This window comes from Nasonia vitripennis (genome assembly GCF_009193385.2).
Source record: "Nasonia vitripennis strain AsymCx chromosome 1 unlocalized genomic scaffold, Nvit_psr_1.1 chr1_random0005, whole genome shotgun sequence".
Classification (NCBI taxonomy): domain Eukaryota; kingdom Metazoa; phylum Arthropoda; class Insecta; order Hymenoptera; family Pteromalidae; genus Nasonia; species Nasonia vitripennis.
The window spans coordinates 535379-554053 of record NW_022279591.1 but is presented as its reverse complement, the minus strand read 5'-3'; the positions used below and the strand labels follow the sequence as shown (position 1 = coordinate 554053).

Sequence of the window (18675 nt, the reverse complement as noted above, 5' to 3'; positions counted from 1 at the left end):
GGCTAATTTTCACTTTTAAGGGGTAAAAACCTCCCCTAAAGTTAACCCCCAAAAAGCGTTTTTTTTTTTAAATATCTCGGCTTAAAATTAATATTTTTCAATGAAACAAATTGGAGGTTATTTCTTACAAAAAGAGCAAGTATTTCATGGTGATTTGAAGAGTAAGAGTAGCATCCCCTATTTTTTAGGGGTTGAAAACATATATTTTTTGGCATAATTTTATAATAAAAATGTTTAAACCGACTAAAAAAAATTGGAAAAAATGTTCAAACATCCTTAATAACAAGATTTAGTTGACGTCTTTCGGTGTTTTCATAAATATTATCCCTAAGGGGGTAAACCACCCCTAACACAAAATAACTGTAAATATGTAATTCAATACATAATATTTCGTAGAAAGTTTGTATATAGAGGTTTTCGAGGTCGCTGATTACAAATCTGTTATCAGATTTTGAAAATTCAAAATGGCGGAACCAATAGGACGGAAATATCGAAAAAAAATGTTATATAATAAAAAAGTTTTAAACGACTAAAAAAATTGGAAAAAATTTGTAAACATCTATAATAAACAAATTAAGTTTTTCGATTTTTTCATAGATACTACCCTTTAGGTGGTAAACCACCCCTAACACAAAATAACTATAAGTATACTTCAATCCATAATATTTTGTAGAAGGTTTGTATATAAGGGTTTTCGAGATCGCTCTTTGCAAATCTGATATCAGATTTTGAAAATTCAAAATGGCGGAACCAATGTGGTGGACGAAAATGTCGAAAAAAAATTTTAACTTTCATAAAAACTTGTTATAAATGTGTTATCTTTGTAGCCTGTACATGTGAACTAAAGAGGTTAAACCCTAAACCCCTAAAGAACAAATAGGCTAAATGGTTGTGCTTTTTAACCAAACCACCTCAAATTCCTAAATTTGTAAACAAGAAAATTCTGTGTGTGAAGCAGTTTTATAATTTCCGTAGAAATTGTTATCAGAATGTTATTGAAATTCCTTTATTGTAAATTCAACTTATAATGTATTTTTGTTTATAATATTAGAGTATAATAATAATCTACAATCTTTTATCTTTTGCCATAGTGCATTTTTTGTATTGAGCATAAAATATATTATTTTACGATGTTTTTACAATAATGGTAGTCCTCATAAAAGTGTTTAAAGCACAATGCTTTTTTGCACCAACCACATCGTATAATTGCAATGTTTGTGCACCCTTCTATTTCACAATGTGTTGCACAAGACTTTCCAAAACTGAAATCTATAGGATTATCAAATTTATCTGGTTTTTCATTGACGTAACCGCTTTTATACCAGGAATATTTAAACAAATCTATATCTCGGTGAAGACAGTTGGTTGTGAACCAATGATTGAAGTTTAATTATATTATTTCTCACATGTAAATTCATATCATGATCCATTAACATTACATTATCAGAAAATGTTCGGACAAAGTTTTTCCAAATACGGAATCCATAGACATCAAGTGGTTGTATTTTTCCTGTGGTTCCAGTTGGAATTTTTTTATGTTAATAATTTTATTTTGTGGCATTGTTTCTTCTATAACTTTGTCACAATGACCACTCCAAGAATCAAGTAATAGTATTGAGTGATGGCCTACATAGGGATAAAATATTTTTTCCAACCAGATTTTGAAGTGATCTGCAATTAAACGACTTACTAATTAACTGATCAACGATATTACAATCTAAAAATTGTTATTAGTTCCCTTACTTGTTGTTAATTTTCCAGATTTGGATGCTTCCACGTACACGTTTTCTGGTCTAAATATGTTTTGTTCTACAATAGGGCCAAACTTGCCACTTGGTTCCTTTAAAACAAGAAATAGCGGTGACAACAGTTGTCCAGTAGCTGATATTAGTGGCTGTATAGTATAACTATGCGTTGTTGCTGAAATTGACTGTACCAGACATTGCACTTGCTTTTCTCCTTCTACTGCTAATGTTCTTCCAGAATGCATTTCTAGCTGAAATCCGCTCTGATCTGTATTATACAAATTTTCGAGTCCAATCCTTGATATACACGATTTAACGTCATCGATAAATGCTTCAGCTTTAGCCGTAAGTTCTGCACTACTTTCTAGTGTTTTTCTTGTTATGAACTTATTTATTTTCCTAGAATCTATTCGGTGTGCTTGCTTAAATTTGAGTAACCAATGTTTAGAAGCTTTGAATCTAATATCATCAAAACCAATTTCTTTTTTAGCTTGTAAGGCCCATCGAATTATATCTTCATCATGGATAATTGAACCACTGTCGAGAGCTGCTTGAAAATTATCCAGGGTATACTGACAAATTTGTGCTACTTTTTCTCTATACGTGCCACCTTTATTAATTGAATGAGCCCAACGACGTAGCTGACTAATAGATGATACTTTTTTGAATCTGTTTTGCACTGTTTTGAGACTTAAATTTTGCTTCGTTTTGCTACTTCTCCAAAATTCTACAGCTCTTTTTTTGTATTCAAAATCTAGTTCTTCATTATCTGCTGTACATTGATTTGCTGGTGCTATATCCGGATCAGGAAAATGATGTTGCACTTCATCTTCAATTATTTCCGCATTATGGTCTTTATACTCTTCTTGAAAATCCAGAGTCATCAGTAATCATTTCTACATCGTTGAAATCATGTGTTGCATCTATTAAAATTTCTTTTATTTTTTCGGCCAACTCTGTTTCGTGATAATTCGTGACACTATCTGGTATGTTTAACGCTTGAAAGTATGCTAATAATAAGTTTAGAACGTTTAACGGATTAATTATCATTTTTCAATCTAAAATGAAAACAAGCGGTAATATTTATACAAGCTGTGTTTTTGCATGTAAGGCACGACTGCTACATTTCTACCAGAATAAAACGAGTGAATGTAAATTGAATCAAATCATTAATTTATGCATTGGAGAAGAATTCTCGTTCCACTTTGTGATGTTCGGAAAACTCTATTTTTGGTTTTATTCAACTTTTATTCACTTTGAAATTGAATAATGTAAATCTATATAAAATCACTAAATAAAATTTTCTACAACTGTATGATACCACTGACAAACAAAAAGACGTACTATTCGTACTTTCCGGCATCGAACTAGAATACCCACAAAACTCACTCACTGCCTAAAAAATAACACAGGCAGCTGAGGTAAACACTCGATGAAAACAATCTAAAAAAAGAACATACTGATTCGCACATATTGTCAACAACTTTTATGAGTGAAAGACATTTATCTGTGGAATTATCATTGAATGTACGATAACATTCATTAAAGTAATGAATGCATATAAAATTCCCTTTCAATAACAACGTTTTCTTTAATTGCAAATGAAGTTCGAGTATTAATATTCTTTTATGTATTTTTACCAATAACAAAAATTATCATAGTAATATAATAATAATAATAAGAAGAAGAAGAATAAGCATAATTGCAATAGCAATAATAACAGTAATACTGATAATAGCAATGATAATGAAAAATAATAATAATAATTAGAATAATATTTATTATTAAATTTAGATTTTTTGATAAATTCATTAAATCGTATCAAATAGTATTATTATGGAATTCCAGACTGTAAATATTTTACTATAGATACAATAATCATTACTTCGAGAATTCATCTAAAAAACGTTTGGCTTACGAAATAATTGTAACAATGAAAAACTCCCAAGTTTGACAACATTAAATTTTATTACAAAACGCAAAAGAGTTTGATAAACTAATTTTATTAATCTATGTTTTTTCATTTGCAAAAAAGTGTGGACTTTTTGAATTTATAAAATTATATAATTATGCAATTTATGAAATACTTTATAATTTATGAAATTACTTTTGAAATTATGCTAATTTATAAAAGCAGAAAAATAAATAATCTTTGATTGAAACATAAAACGAGACGTTATTTGTTACATACAAAATGATAGAATAAAATATCGGTAATATGTCTATACTCGTGTCTACGGTAAAGCATAGGCCTTCGGCTTGTCTGGAGGTTAGGGGTTTGGAGTCGTTTGGTTAAAAAGCACAACCATTTAGCCTATTTGTTCTTTAGGGGTTTAGGGTTTAAGGCTCTTTAGTTCACATGTACAGGCTACAAAGATCACACATTTGTAAACAAGTTTTTTTGAAAGTTAAAATTTTTTTTCGACATTTTCGTCCACCACATTGGTTTCGCCATTTTGTATTTTTAAAATCTGATAACAGATTTGTAATCAGCGACCTCGAAAACCTCTATATACAAACTTTCTACGAAATATTATGTATTGAATTACATATTTACAGTTATTTTGTGTTAGGGGTGGTTTACCCCCTTAGGGATAATATTTATGAAAACACCAAAAGACGTCAACTAAATTTTGTTATTAAGGATGTTTAAACATTTTTTTCAATTTTTTTTAGTCGGTTTAAACATTTTTATTATAAAATTATGCCAAAAAATATATATTTTCAACCCCTAAAAAATAGGGGATGCTACCCTTACTCTTCAAATCACCATGAAATACTTGCTCTTTTTGTAAGAAATAACCTCCAATTTGTTTCATTGAAAAATATTAATTTTAAGCCGAGCTATTTAAAAAAAACGCTTTTTGGGGGTTAACTTTAGGGGAGGTTTTTACCCCTTAAAAGTGAAAATTAGCCGATAAAAAAAAATACGTGTCTCTTATTTTTTTATGTTCTACAACATATATGAAAATCATCAAAATCGGTGAGTTCGGGTTGGGTACCTTTCCTTGTCAGTGCATTTTAACTCACCAAGTCTCATTTTCTTTGTGTTTACGAGTACATAGTGGGAAATCAGTCCGTTTCTACATTTTGTGAACGCGTTTTTTTTTTCTATAATGATTTTTTAGTTTTGAGATTTCATTTTTTTCTAATAAAGTTATTGGAAAAGTCAATAAAAGTGAATTGCTTATTATGTACCTAAAAGAGAATAAAATTTCCTATCTTTTTACTACCGGAAATGTATACCATTATTCGTTGTTCTTGTGTTATATACCATGAAGCGCAATTTTTTGAAATCGTCTTAACTCGAAAACTAAATGTCGAACATTTCTAAAAAAATGATTATTGAAGGTAGGTTAGGACTGTACACCACTTTTATTTGAAATCATTTCATGGGGCAGATCCTGAGAAAAAAATCAAAAACTGAAAAAGTCGTTTTTCTACGTGACGCGATAACTGGAGTAAAAAGGCAAAAATCAAGTTCAAATTATAGATTTAGTTAGCATTATATAGTACCTTGATCGCTTTCTTTAGGCTGTTTAAGAAACCAGTTAGTTCCGAAGATATTAGGTTGAAATTTTGTTTTTTCAACCTGTATACTCTATATAACTAAAAACTGAATCGCTTAGATCTCAGCTTCTATATAATGGATTTTAATCTATACCTAGGCTTGTTTTTTCTGTTTTTTTTTTAACAATTTGTGAAAAATAAGATTTTCAGTTACGCATGTGCCTTTTTTCATTGCGATTTTTCGATTACTAGTGATTTTAAACGCGTTCCGCAAACTATCCTTACCATTAAAACTTAGAAACTAAATGTTGAACTTTTCATAAAAGATCATGATAATTGAATGTTATTATAACTATATAGACTACTTTAATTCCAAGTCCTTTCATGAAGCAGATCCGGAGTCCTTCTGTTTGTTCCTCTTTGGCAATTATAAGGTACGCGTTATCTTCAAAGAATCATATATTAAGTAAAAACAATTCTGATATCAAAGCAATACATAATCTTGAAAGAAGATACGTGATTAATAATTGGTAGCGGTTTAATTTATGGGTGTAAAGATTATTGCCCCTTGACGGGCAACCTCATCCCCGACCCTTTCTCTACGAAAAATTGTACTCTTATTATGAGCTGGAAAATGCGAAAAAGGTCTGATAATTTTTTCGCTATGATTTTTCTTGGGGAATTTTTTTTTCACCTTCACACCGTCTATCGAAAGTTTCGTCGCGGACACACGGTATAATATTCTCGAGAAGTAATGTCAGCATATGCATCTATGTCTGTCTGTCTGTCTCTCTCTCTCTCTCTCTCTCTCTCTCTCTCTCTCTCTCTCTCTTCTCTCTCTCTCTCTCTCTCTCTCTCTCTCACACACACACACGTGCGTACAACAGTTCCTTTCTGCTTTGCTTGTATCTCATAGCACTCTTACTGCCGCACGCTGCCTTCAGGCCTATTGTTTTGTATATCGTTGCATGCGCCTTTTTGCAATCTCCAGCGTGATATAATAATCACTGGAGGCTGCACAGCTTTCCTCCTCGCTGCACGGCATCTCTTTTTCCTTAAAGTGATTCACGTGGAGCCACCTGTTGGATCGACGAAACACCACTAGCAACGTCTCCATCATCAATCGCAGGTCGGTCAAATCTCAGCTTTCTCGATTCATACTACATCTGGCTTCGAGAGTATCAAGTCTCTAGCTCTGTCGATAACTTATCACCCACTACTATCCTACAACATTCTCTATGTTATCGACTGCCAGTAAGTTGTCAACAAAGACACAATATCATCGAAAATGCGCGGAATTGGTGGGAAGAACGCCAAATCGCTCGTCATGTCTGCTCACTGCAGAAAAACAACTAGAGGAAAAATGAAGACTTGCGAGTTGTGTGACCAGCATTTCCACACCATATGTGTCGCCTTCAGATCTATAATGGTAAGGGATGCTGCCATACTCGCCTGTGCTGTACCTTCAGGGCTATCACAGAGTCAGATGTGTCGGCTGCTGTATCTTACTTTAACACCCAGGCCAGGGGAAGCGATGGCATCCCACAGCTTGTAATCTTTAAAGCACTGCCAATACTTGCTCCTCTACTATGTCAAATATTCAACCTGTCTCTGAGCGAGACACGCTTTCCCTCCGCCTGGAAGTCATTACTCGTACGAGCACCAAACAAAGTTAACTCTCCAACAGCTTTGACTGACTACCGTCCGATCTCTCTACTCTGTTTCCTGTCTAAGGAGCTGGAGTGGCTGGTGCACAAGCAAATCTCTAAGTATCTTGAACCAAAACTTTACCTTGATAATTTCCAAACAGGCTTCCGCACTGGCAATTAAGCTGACTGATGATGTCAGGCTTAGGATAGACAGAAAGAAAGTCACTCTGCTACTTCTATTTGATTTTAGCAAGGCTTTGATAATGTGTGTCACGTCAGGCTACTCGGAAAACTTTCCTTTTTCGGCTTTTCTAAGCAGGTTATCCGCTGGCTTGCATCTTACCTCTCGGGAAGAGAACATGCCGTCATTGGTAACAACAACGAACTCTCCACCTTTCTACCATTAAACACCGGTGTTCCACAGGGGTCAGTTTTAGATACCCTGTTGTTCGCGCTGTACATCAATGATATTGGTTTCTGCCTAGATTCAGATGTGTCCTATCTAATCTACGTGGATAACCTGCAGATTTACAGCCAATGCCACCTCGAGGAGCTCGATGCCTGTTCTGTCAGGATGAGTGCTAACGCCGAGAGGATAATCGGCTAGGCTGCATTGAATAGACTTAAACTGAATATCCTTAAGACTAAGGCAATCGTCCTAGGTTCCCCCTACTATATAAATACACTACCTTCTACTGCTAACAACTTTATAAATATAGGGGGAGCCCGGGTCGACTATGAATCATCTGTGCGCAATCTGGGGTTGGTGCTAGACTACAAACTCACGTGGAAAGAGCACGTTACAGAAATATGTAAACGCGCTCACTCTCTAATGTACCGGCACTATTTCTTTCGGAAGTTAAGACTAACCTCATACTGCGCCAACACCTAGTGCAAGCACTACTATTTCCCATCATCGACTATTGTGCACTGTCTTACTGCGACCTGACACAAGAACTGGACTTGAAACTGCAGAGACTTGTCAACACGGGGATCCGTTGTATCCACGGTATAAGGAGGGACGAGCACATCTACCCTTACAGGCGTGAGTTGCAATGGCTCACTACATCGCCTGCTTTCTAAGAAAAATCTTCAACACTTCAGTGCCTACCTACATTTTAGCCTTTTTTGATTTCCACGTCGCGCTCAGGCCTATGAGGGCCCTGGATATCCCGTCCTTCAAGACGAAGATGCTGAAGAATTCATTTTTCATTAGTGCTTCAGTCTTCCATTTTACACAACAATTTATTCTTGTCTGCTTTCTCTTAAATTAATATGTACAACATAATGTACAATAATAAAGAATATATAAATCTAAAAGAACCTAAATCTCTCTCTCTCTTTTTCCTATTATTTGGTCTGTAATCAGTACGTATATACAATGCACAGAGCATTTAATTGATAATACAATCGATATAATATTTAAATTTACTCTGCGACTAGTACGGACATACAAAGTATATCTTATTTTAATTTAATTTTATTGTAATTTCAGATAAATAATACAACACTTTTGTATCGCAGTTTTCAAGAGGAAGTAAACAAAAGGATGATATTTCGTTTGTAGGATTTCAATTAGAATATTAGAAAATTGATTGTTTAGGTATTAAGCATAATTTAGAGGGATGTAGTAAGCTACTTAGAGCTTTTCTTCAATATAAGCAATTTTCTTTATTGAGTTTAGGTTTTTCTAGTTCAGTATATATACTTTTGAAAGTGAATTGTACTGATTCAGCTTAAAAGATTTAATTAATATAGCGTACGTCGTTATATGATGCCAAGTTACACGAATTGTATTCGGCGATTACGTATTTCCTAAATTAAGCATTTTTTATAATTTAATTAAAAAAGTGGTTTAATTTTGTATATATGTATGAGATAAAGGCCAAAATATACCTTTCAGCTTTTAATAATATAGGCAAATTGCTGAAAATAATTGGGGTGGATGGGGCACGTTGCACCGAAGTTATTATTGAATTTATGTATCAAAAAATCGCTTTTAGGGTTGTGTATGTCAAAAAGTGTTTAAAAAATGTTTGCCACGGTAAAAAGTTGTATTTTGAAAATGTTTACAACTTTTATATTTAACATTTTCATGTAAAACGTAAATCCGTAATGTTTTATGGGAATAATTGGTTTTTAGTTGTAAAAAATCGATTTTGGGCTGTAAACTCCGGTTATAAGCAATTTCATGATTTGATGTCAATAGAGAAAAGTTGTATTCTAAACATGTCTACAACTTTTATATTTAATATTTTAATGTAAAACGTAAATCCGTAATGTTTTATGGCAAATAATTGGTTTTTTAGCTGTAAAAATCGATTTTGGGCTGTAAACTCGATTTCTAAGCATTTTCATGATTTGATGTTAAGGGGAAAAAGTTGTATTTTTCAAAGATATATAACTTTTCCATTTAACTTTTTTTTTGTAGAATGCTTAGAATTCGACTTAGAGCTAAAAAACCATTTTTAGCGATTTTTGGAGGTCACCCATTCTGCGTATACGTGCATGATCAAGCCGAACATAAATCTGTCAGCTTAGTATTACGAGGGGAGTTCGCACACAAATTTTTAGCCCGATTGATTAAAGTCTTTCCGTGATAATCGCATCACAGGAAAATTTGAAGAAGAAATTGTGCCCGCATTTCAAAACGACGTAGAGGATCGGGATAAAAACAAATAGTTTTTTAGCTTTTGCAAAAGGAGACTTGTACCCGATCACGTCAGGTTCAAGGTCAGTTCAAGGTCAAACTGAGAAGAAATGGTTAAAAGAAATAAAAATGCCATACATTTATGTTTTTTTGGTCGCTGAATCCAAATCCGGAATCAGTTTGGCCCCATCACGTCAGGGTCAAGGTCAGTTCAAGGTCAAACTGAGAAGAAACAGTTTAAACCGATTAAAATGTCATATCAAAACTTTCCAAAAATGGAAAAAAATACCGAAAAATTGTAAAAAATCTTATTTAATCACATAATATCTTCCTTGTGTACAGAGAAAAGTTGCTTTCGTTTATATGTTTTTCTTATTTTGCTTTTTTCCACTAGCTTAGTAACTCTCGATGTCTTTCTTTACTCCTTTTTTCTCTTGTAACGAACTCTTTTTACTTCAAATGACCTATGCAATGGGTTTCTTTTTCTCTTTTTGTTATTTGTTTTAATGTCTCTCTTCAGTGTCCAGCAAAAATCTGCCATCATGTTGACAGTCCATCTTCCTTGGTATCGATTCTCCATTAGTCATACAAAAATAGCAGTCATTTTGACACGTTGGAGAAGACCATATCATTGGTTTTCTAAATTTCAAGTTTCTTTCTGTTTTATCTCTTTCCCAGCGTGTTACCATCGTATAACATCTACTGAAAACTTTTTGTGGCACCCAGTTTACATTTTGATTGGCTACTTCAATACCAAAGCATTCACTGTAAATCAACAATGTTGGAGAATTTCAAAAATTTGGGTTGCTTGATGAGTTATAAAATGCATTTCTTACATTCCCATCTTGATTACTTCCCTCTTAATCTAGGAGATGTCAGTGAAGAACAGGGAGAACGATTTCATCAAGATATAAGTGTAATGGAGAATCGATACCAAGGAAGATGGACTGTCAACATGATGGCAGATTTTTGCTGGACACTGAAGAGAGACATTAAAACAAATAACAAAAAGAGAAAAAGAAACCCATTGCATAGGTCATTTGAAGTTAAAAGAGTTCGTTACAAGAGAAAAAAGGAGTAAAGAAAGACATCGAGAGTTACTAAGCTAGTGGAAAAAAGCAAAATAAGAAAAAAATATAAACGAAAGCAACTTTTCTCTGTACACAAGGAAGATATTATGTGATTAAATAAGATTTTTTACAATCTTTCGGTATTTTTTTCCATTTTTGGAAAGTTTTGATATGACATTTTAATCGGTTTAAACTGTTTCTTCTCAGTTTGACCTTGAACTGACCTTGACCCTGACGTGATGGGGCCAAACTAATTCCGGATTTGGATTCAGCGACCAAAAAAACATGAATATATAGCATTTTAATTTTTTAACCGTTACTTCCCAATTTGACCTCGAACTGACCTTGAACCTCACGTGATGGGGTAAAACTGACCCCGGATTCGGATTCAGCAACCGAAAAAACATTAATATATGGCATTTTAATTTTTTTTAAACCTTTTCTTCTTAATTTGACTTCCAACTGACCTTGACCCTGACGTGATGGGGCCTATCTGACCTTATATTCGAATTCAGCGACCCGATAAACATAAAGATAGATAGGTCTGATTTCTCGCGCGGACAACTTTGTTTATTTTGTGTGCCGGTGTAAAAGATAATAGATTGAGGCATGTTTAGAGTATGTATAGAGAGAGAGTGTGGCGATACTGAAGGTGGAGTGAGCGAGAAAGTAGGTGTGTACGTGTGCGTGAACTGTGTACGAGTTATGTGTTTTCGAGTTGAAAAAAGTGATCCTTAGCAAGTTTTTTGAAAGTGACGGTCGAAGAAGTGTTTCTGATGTGTGATGCAGGTTATTCCATAAGTATGAAGCGCTGATATGGAACGAGTTCCTCAGCGTCTTAGTCGGTTAAGCAGGAATTTGCAGAGGTATCACCTCACCCCTCACAGGCCAGAGTGTGATGCGGAAGTCAAAAAAGGCCAGTACGTATGATGTACAGTACGTACGACCGAGTTAAACATTTTACGTAGGAAACAAGCTGTCACGTACTTCCTGCGTCCGGCAGTGGTTAGCCACTACAGCTCCCGCCTGTACGGGGAGATGTGCTCATCTCTCCTTACACCATAGATGTACCGAATTCCTGTATTCACGAGACTCTGTAGTTTTAAGTCGAGTTCTTGCGTCAGGTCACAGTATACAAGAGAACAGTAGTCGATGATCGGAAATAGGAGCGCTTGCACAAGATGCTTGCGCAACCTGAGATTGGTACTCTTTCTGAAAAAGTAGAGCCTGTACATTAGCGAGTGAGCACGTTTACACACTTGTGTAACGTGTGCCTTCCACGTGAGTTTAGAGTCAAGCACCAATCCCAGATTACGCACAGAGGATTCAATGCTGAACTGGACACCCCCGATATTAATGAAAGTGTTAGCTGTTAAGGAAGTAAATTTATGTAGTAAGGAGAGCCCAGGACAATTGCTTTGGTTTTATTAACATTGAGTTTAAGACTCTTTTGCGCAGCCCAGCCCATTATCCTCTCAGCATTAGCACTCATCTTGCTTGATAAAGAATCGAGCTCCTTGAGGTGGCATTGACTGTAAATTTGCAAGTCATCCGCATAGATAAGATAGGAAACATCGGAATCAAGGCAGAAACCGATGTCGTTGATGTACCATGCGAACAGCAAGGGACCTAAGACGGAGTGCTGCGGGACGCCGATGTTAAGACGCCGCGGAGAGGAACGCTCGCTATTGTCACCAACGACGGCCTGCCCTCTCCTAGTGAGATAGGAGGCAAACCAGCGGATAACCTGCTTAGAGAAGCCGAAGGTGGATAGCTTTCTCAGGAGCCGGACGTGACATACAGTGTCAAACGCCTTGCTAAAGTCCAAGAGAAGGAGAAGTGTCACTTTCTTTTTGTTCATCCCGACCCTGACATCATCAGTTAGCTTAATTAGGCCAGACTGAGAAAGTTGTCTAGTAAGAGTCTTGATTCAAAGTATTGTGAGACTTGCCTGTGCACCAGCCACTACAGGGCCTTGGAGAGAAAGCAGAGAAGTGAAATCAGACGGTAGTCAATCAGGGCTGTTGGTGAACTGACTTTGTTCAGTGCACGCACAAGCGACAATTTCCAGGCAGATGGGAAATAGGGTTCGCTCAGAGACAGGTTGAAAATATGACTTAGTAGGGGAGCGAGAACTGGCATTAGATGAGTGTCGAAGTGCGATACTGTAGCCAACACATCCGATTCCGTTATGGTGCTGTATTCGAAATACTCCTGGAGGTCAATATTTTCCAGGGTGAGAAGATAATCCTCAACAGCAGGATCTAACGGATCATTGGAGATCGAGCTGAAATGCTTGTTGAGTTCATCTGTGCTAAAACGAGATGGTGAAGGGGCCTTGGCAGAAATTCCAAGTTTCTCCAGCTCTCTCCAGATCTTGGCAACATCAGTCAAGGTTGACAGGCGTGAATAGTAATAATTCAGCCTGGCTTCCTCGACTTGTTTGTGAGCATTGTCTCTAGCTAGCCTATATATGCGGAGATCCGAATCGAGCCTGGAGTTCCTGAATCGCCTGTAAAGTCTATCTCTCTCAGATACAAGGTTCCGAAGAGCCGTGGTGAACCACGGGTGACGCTGTCTTCTTGGTGTCACAGTCCGAATGGGGCGAGATAATTGATGGCGTTAGTGAGGTTAGCGTTAAGTGTGGATATACATGCGTCGAGTGATGAAGAGGTGAGAGATGATCAGTCATATGCGCTAAGAAAGTCCCTTAGCTTCTCGGCGCTGATTCCTTTAAAGTTTCTGTAAGAGTATGTGTTAGGTACGTATCGTGGAATCTGTACGTCGAGAGTGGCCGTGATAAGGTCATGTCCGTTGATGAAAGGTGAGTTTGTCTTCCAGTATGACGGCAGGCGATCCTGCTCGTCGATTAGACACAAGTCAAGCCTGGTATCAGAGCCCTGTTTGTGGTGCGTGGCACCATAGGGAACAGATGAAAGGGACTTTTCATCAATGAAGGCCTTGATGAACTTGGCATCTTCAGATGAAGAAAGTTGGTCAGAGTTGAAGTCTCCCATTATGACCTTCGTGGAATAGTTGTACATGTGGGTTGTTAGTTGGTCTATGAAGTTAGAGCCTTGGAAGAATGGAGCATGAGGTGGACAATACACAACCCCCACAAAGGTAGGAGAGACTCCCTTTGCCGATACCTCACAGAAGAGATATTCAGGATTGCCTGGCTTGCCAGACCATTCACCGTCAGATGATGAAATAACGCTAACTGTCAGAGATTGTGTATGTAGAGGGCCACACCTCCTCCGTTTCTGTTTCTGTCTCGTCTGTACAGTAGGTAGTCGTCCAGTGAAGGGATGGACGTTACCTTGTCGCTCAACCAGGTCTCAGTAACAGCTATTACGTGGAATGGAGAGCGAGTGGATAAGAAAAGCCTGATCATCTCAATGTGACCCGTAAGCGAGTACGCATTAAAATGACAGACTCGTAGACCTTCGGACAGAGTTACCTTAGAACCAGATGAAGACGTGGCGGATGAGCTAGATGGTGGGTGTGGTGGAATGATGTGTGTATGTTGCAGCCTCAGTGTTGGACGATGTTAGCAGCGGGCGGAAACCGGGCTAAAAAAGTCCCCAGCTCGGCGTCGGTGTTGATGATGGTAGCACGCTCGCTGTCATCGTTACAGCGCATGTAAAGTCTCCCTTCTCTGACGAACGTTCGACAGCCCTGGCTCATCTTGGCCTCCAGCCTAGCCCTTGTACGCAGCTTATGGACGTCTGAGGGGAGCAGCTCGTTGATGTTTATGAGCCCTTGATGGTCAGGACTCAGAGCTTTAGCCTTCTCCAGCAAGGTAGCGTCCAATTCGCTAGTGTGTAGCTTGCGTTTCCGGGCTTTGGCGATGACGATCGAGCGTGCAAGCGCACTTGAAGATAGGGTAACGGCTAGTGGCGGCAGTCTGTTGTCACCCCTGGCGGAGCTGTTTGTAGCATCAAGCCTCCCCATTGTCCTGACGGATGCTACGTCTTTTCTAAGGACCGTGGGGTCAAGCGCGTTCACAACTGAGAAAGCGAGGAGGTGCAGCGAGATTTCACAGGTATAGTGCAAACCCGTGACAACGACTACTCAGTTCAAGGTCTGCTGCTGGCGCCTCTTGACGTCGGCAAATTCATTGCGTAGGCTGCAAATCTCCGCAGTGTTGGGTACAGTGCTGCCGTTGTCCTGCTGCATTGTCGGGCTCTTCGATGACAGATCTTGGATTTGTGCCTGTAGCTCAGTGATGGTGGACTCAGCATTGTGTATGCGAGTTTTGAGTGCAGGCAGCTCATCGAGGACCTTAAGTCGCTTCTCCAGCGGGCCCAGACGCTGCTCAATTTTAGAAATCCTCTCCGACACGATGTTCTGGGTCTTGAGGGCCTCCGTTTGAGCATTACGTATGTCGTCCAGTGCTCCGCGAATGTCCCTCAAAGCGGCCTCAACGGACGGCGTAGGTGTTACTCCGGCCGAGCGGGTTGGTGAGGAATTTCTCGACGTGTTGGCTGATGGTGATGCTGACGTCATCTTCTTGTTCACCGGCTGCTGTTGTTTGGGAGTATTCTTGTCTGCTGCTATTGTTGCAGTTACTCCCGTTGCTGATGTTGTGACAGAGGTGGATTTAGACCTCAGTTAGGCACCCTTAGCGTTGCTGTTGTCTGTACATGAGGGACAGGCTATAATCTGCCTGTCGTTCACCACGATAGTTTTGATGTTGATGGTGTTTTGGGACTTGACGTGATCGTGAGGACCACAAAATTCACACTTTTTGGTGTCTTTGTGCTGTATGGGTTGTTTACAGCTTCTGCATGGCTGAAAAGGCACTGCCATACTCTTCTCATCGTTGGCACTCATTTTTCGTCGATAAGTTGCTAGCAGTCGGTAAAGCAGATATTTGTAGGCGGATGATAAGTTATCGACGGAGTGAAAGAGTAGGTGTTGTGACTCTTACGGCTAGATGGAGCGTTAGTGGAAAGAGCGTGAAAGTACCGACCTCGATCAGTGTGAAGTCGCCTTGAAAGTTCTCCCACGATGCAGCAGATGTCGCAACGATGTTGATTGCGGAGAGAAAGAGACGCCGTGCAAGTGAGGAAACAAGCGAAGCCAAGCCAAACATATTTGTAGGTTAGGAGCCGTGTAGAAAGTTTGCAGTAGAAAAGATGACAGAGAAAAATTGCAGCATTCGGCGATTTATGTATCGACGTGAAGGTTGCAAAAAGGAGCGCGCAACTATCTACAACAGAAGAGGGCCCGAAGGCAAGAAACAGCAAGAAAGCAGTACAAAAAAATGATGTATAAGCAGAGCTGTTAACTGCACTCACCAGAGAGAGAGAGAGAGAGAGAGAGAGAGAGAGAGAGAGAGAGAGAGAGAGAGAGAGACCATCTATTTAAGCATCGTGATAACATTGTTCTCTCGCTCCGAAATAATAGTCTTCTAAAAAATAATCTGTAGTACACCTCCTCTGCCTTCTACTATACTTATATGTACAAGTACAAATCTCTGAAAATAGGGGGCTGAATCTCCGAAATTGAAGATCCCAGATACTGAAGAAGATGCTTTGATTGAGCTCGTACAGTTGGATGACGACGACGATGAGGAGGAGGAGGGCAAGCAGAAACCTACAGTCATTAAATAGAGGCAGACGAGGTATTTCCTGGCATTCCACCGGTAGACATTAAAAGTATTACTGCACCAGTTGTCAAGGTGGAAGCTGACGACGACGAGGAGGCATCACCAGGCGTTGTCCAGCTAGTAGACGCAGCTAGTTCAACTGCTGCTACTGCTGCTGCTTTTGTTGCAGCTATGAACAACAATGCATCACACATTGAGATGTTGCCAGCCGCAGCAGTAGTAATACGCAGCAGTTTTCGATAAAGCCTTCTCTTCCTCCTCCGATTCACCTTTAGACACTGACATGTCAATTGAGGAAACAATGGGTCACAGTAGCGCGGAGGATGCAACTGGCGGTGAAAGTGAATGTAAGAGTTCTTTCACGCATTACCATAAGAATAAAATGTAAAAGTGTGCAAAAAATAATAAAGTATAAATTAGTATTATGGTTGCAGGAGGGCGCTGGTGCTGAAGAGTCAGCGCGACAGTACATCGTGATTCATCGAGATATTATCCGCTCTTCTGTATGAATGGTCGTGAGGCGCTGATCACCATCAAATAACCACCAGCCAAACCCGATGTCACAGAGTGATTAACCCACGCTATTTATGAGCTTTACAGGTATGTGTGCTTAAATGCAGCACCTGACGACTTTATTGGCATAAGTATAAACTTGGAACACTTTAGTCAGGATTTAGTTGGATTTCTTGTAGACTAGTGCAAGAACTAATAGCAGAAAAAATCAATTGGCGTGGTAGCGCCACAAAGGCGAGTTTGAGAAGTAGACAAAGCCGCGGCGCCCTTGACACAATTTACTTCTATATTGATTCGGATTTTTCGTGATACAGAAAAAAATGCTTCTCGTTACTGTTCGAGAGTTTTTTGGATAATTAGTATTTTTCTAAGCTAAACTATGATGCTAAACAAAAATAATTATAAATAAGCCGTTTCTTTTCATAATAAACGGGTGAATATATCGCAAATGCTCAAAAGAGTATCTCTACTTTTTTCTCCAGTGTGTGGTAGGACCGTGAATTTGGTCGCACAACCTATTATATCCTATTATGTGTAATACAGTTGCGTATCGCTTTTCTACAAGTTTTCGTAGTACGACCATCGGGTATCGCTTTCCCACAAGCTTCTGTAGTACAGCCATCGGATATCGCTTTCCCACAAGCTTCTGTAGTACAGCCATCGGATATCGCTTTCCCACAAGTTTCTGTAGTATACAAATAACATTATACAAATATGTTACGACAAAATAATCAGTGGTTTTACATCAGTGATAATAATGTTACTAAAAAACAATGGCCAAGAGGAGCTAAGAATGTTTATATTTTATTTGTATAACAAATTTAAGGTATCCCTGTAGCGACACATACGACCGGAGCGTAGACTCATGCATGCTGCTTGCGTATACACGGGTCTATACTCCGACTACATTTAAACGGTTCCCGCTTCGCTTGGCCTTATGTTTTCAAGGTGTCTGACGGGCGGCACGCGACTCTGCGTATTAAACCAGAGCGAGTCGGTATAAAAGGCCTTGCACTCTATCAGTTTGGCAATGTACGTCAAAACGTTGCGCGCAGCATAACATCTATGCGAGCAACAATAAACATCTCTTAACTTAACGGCTTATAACAGTGACAACTCAACCTTCAATTTAGTTTTGAACGTTTGACGATTTTAAATTTTAGTTCTACCCTAGACAACTGTGCTTGTAATCGTTATGTGACAATGAAGTTCTTTCATATGTTTTATCGGTATGACATGTTGATTTTTATTACTTAAAAATCTGTTATTCTGAGACTTGAGAGAGTGATTAGTGTACATTTCTATAATTTACAGATGCCCTGAAGAGGAAAGATATACTCTTCCGAAACGTAGGCATAATAAAGAAATTTAAAAACTGCTCGTAGAGATTATTCTATTCATACAGTCTAAAATTATAACAAGCATGAGAGCCCTTGATTATTACAAATTTGAGGTACTTCAACAAGTTTGCTCCAAAAGTCTTGAAATCTCTAAAAAAACTATTAACTAAAGAAAGAAAGATCAGGCAAGTTTGATGTTTTTGCGTATGATTATGAATGTCAATAACATAATATCCCTGGCGAGAAAATTCACGTGATTTATCACAGGATATATCACGTGATAGATCACTTGAATTCATACGTGATAAATCATTTGACTATTCGGTATGATTTCTCACGTGATGAATCACCTTCAAAATCACGTCAGAAATCACTCATCAAATTAAAGTATTTGTTTTAATAAAAATAAATTGAATTTTTTTATTTTGTCAAGACGATTATGGAAAATACATTTGTTGCTAATTCTAATAAATTGACCACAAAAGAATTAAAAAAAACTCTGTCCTAACCAAGGATTGAACCCTGGTCCTCAACTGCAAAATCCTTTATCTTACTGCATGAGCTATTTGTGCTGTTGTAAGCCT

General features: G+C 38.0%; 1 protein-coding gene across 6 annotated transcripts in view; it reads left to right on the top strand.

Annotated features, from left to right (window-relative positions):
- LOC100114114 (potassium voltage-gated channel protein Shaker) overlaps window positions 1-18675 on the top strand; it is a 594961-nt gene that overhangs the window by 512683 nt on the left and 63603 nt on the right. Inside the window, exon 8 of one of the 6 annotated variants that reach the window (XR_004345123.1) lies at window positions 18066-18143. The exons of 4 other annotated variants lie outside the window; for them this stretch is intronic. Coding sequence is in view for 1 of the 2 variants with exons in the window: in XM_032601321.1 (XP_032457212.1) it covers window positions 18066-18136 (71 nt within the window). In the remaining variant the exon portion in view is untranslated. Of the gene's footprint in view, window positions 1-18065; window positions 18176-18675 lie in introns of those variants that run through there. One more of the 6 variants, XM_032601321.1, reaches the window with a different exon arrangement.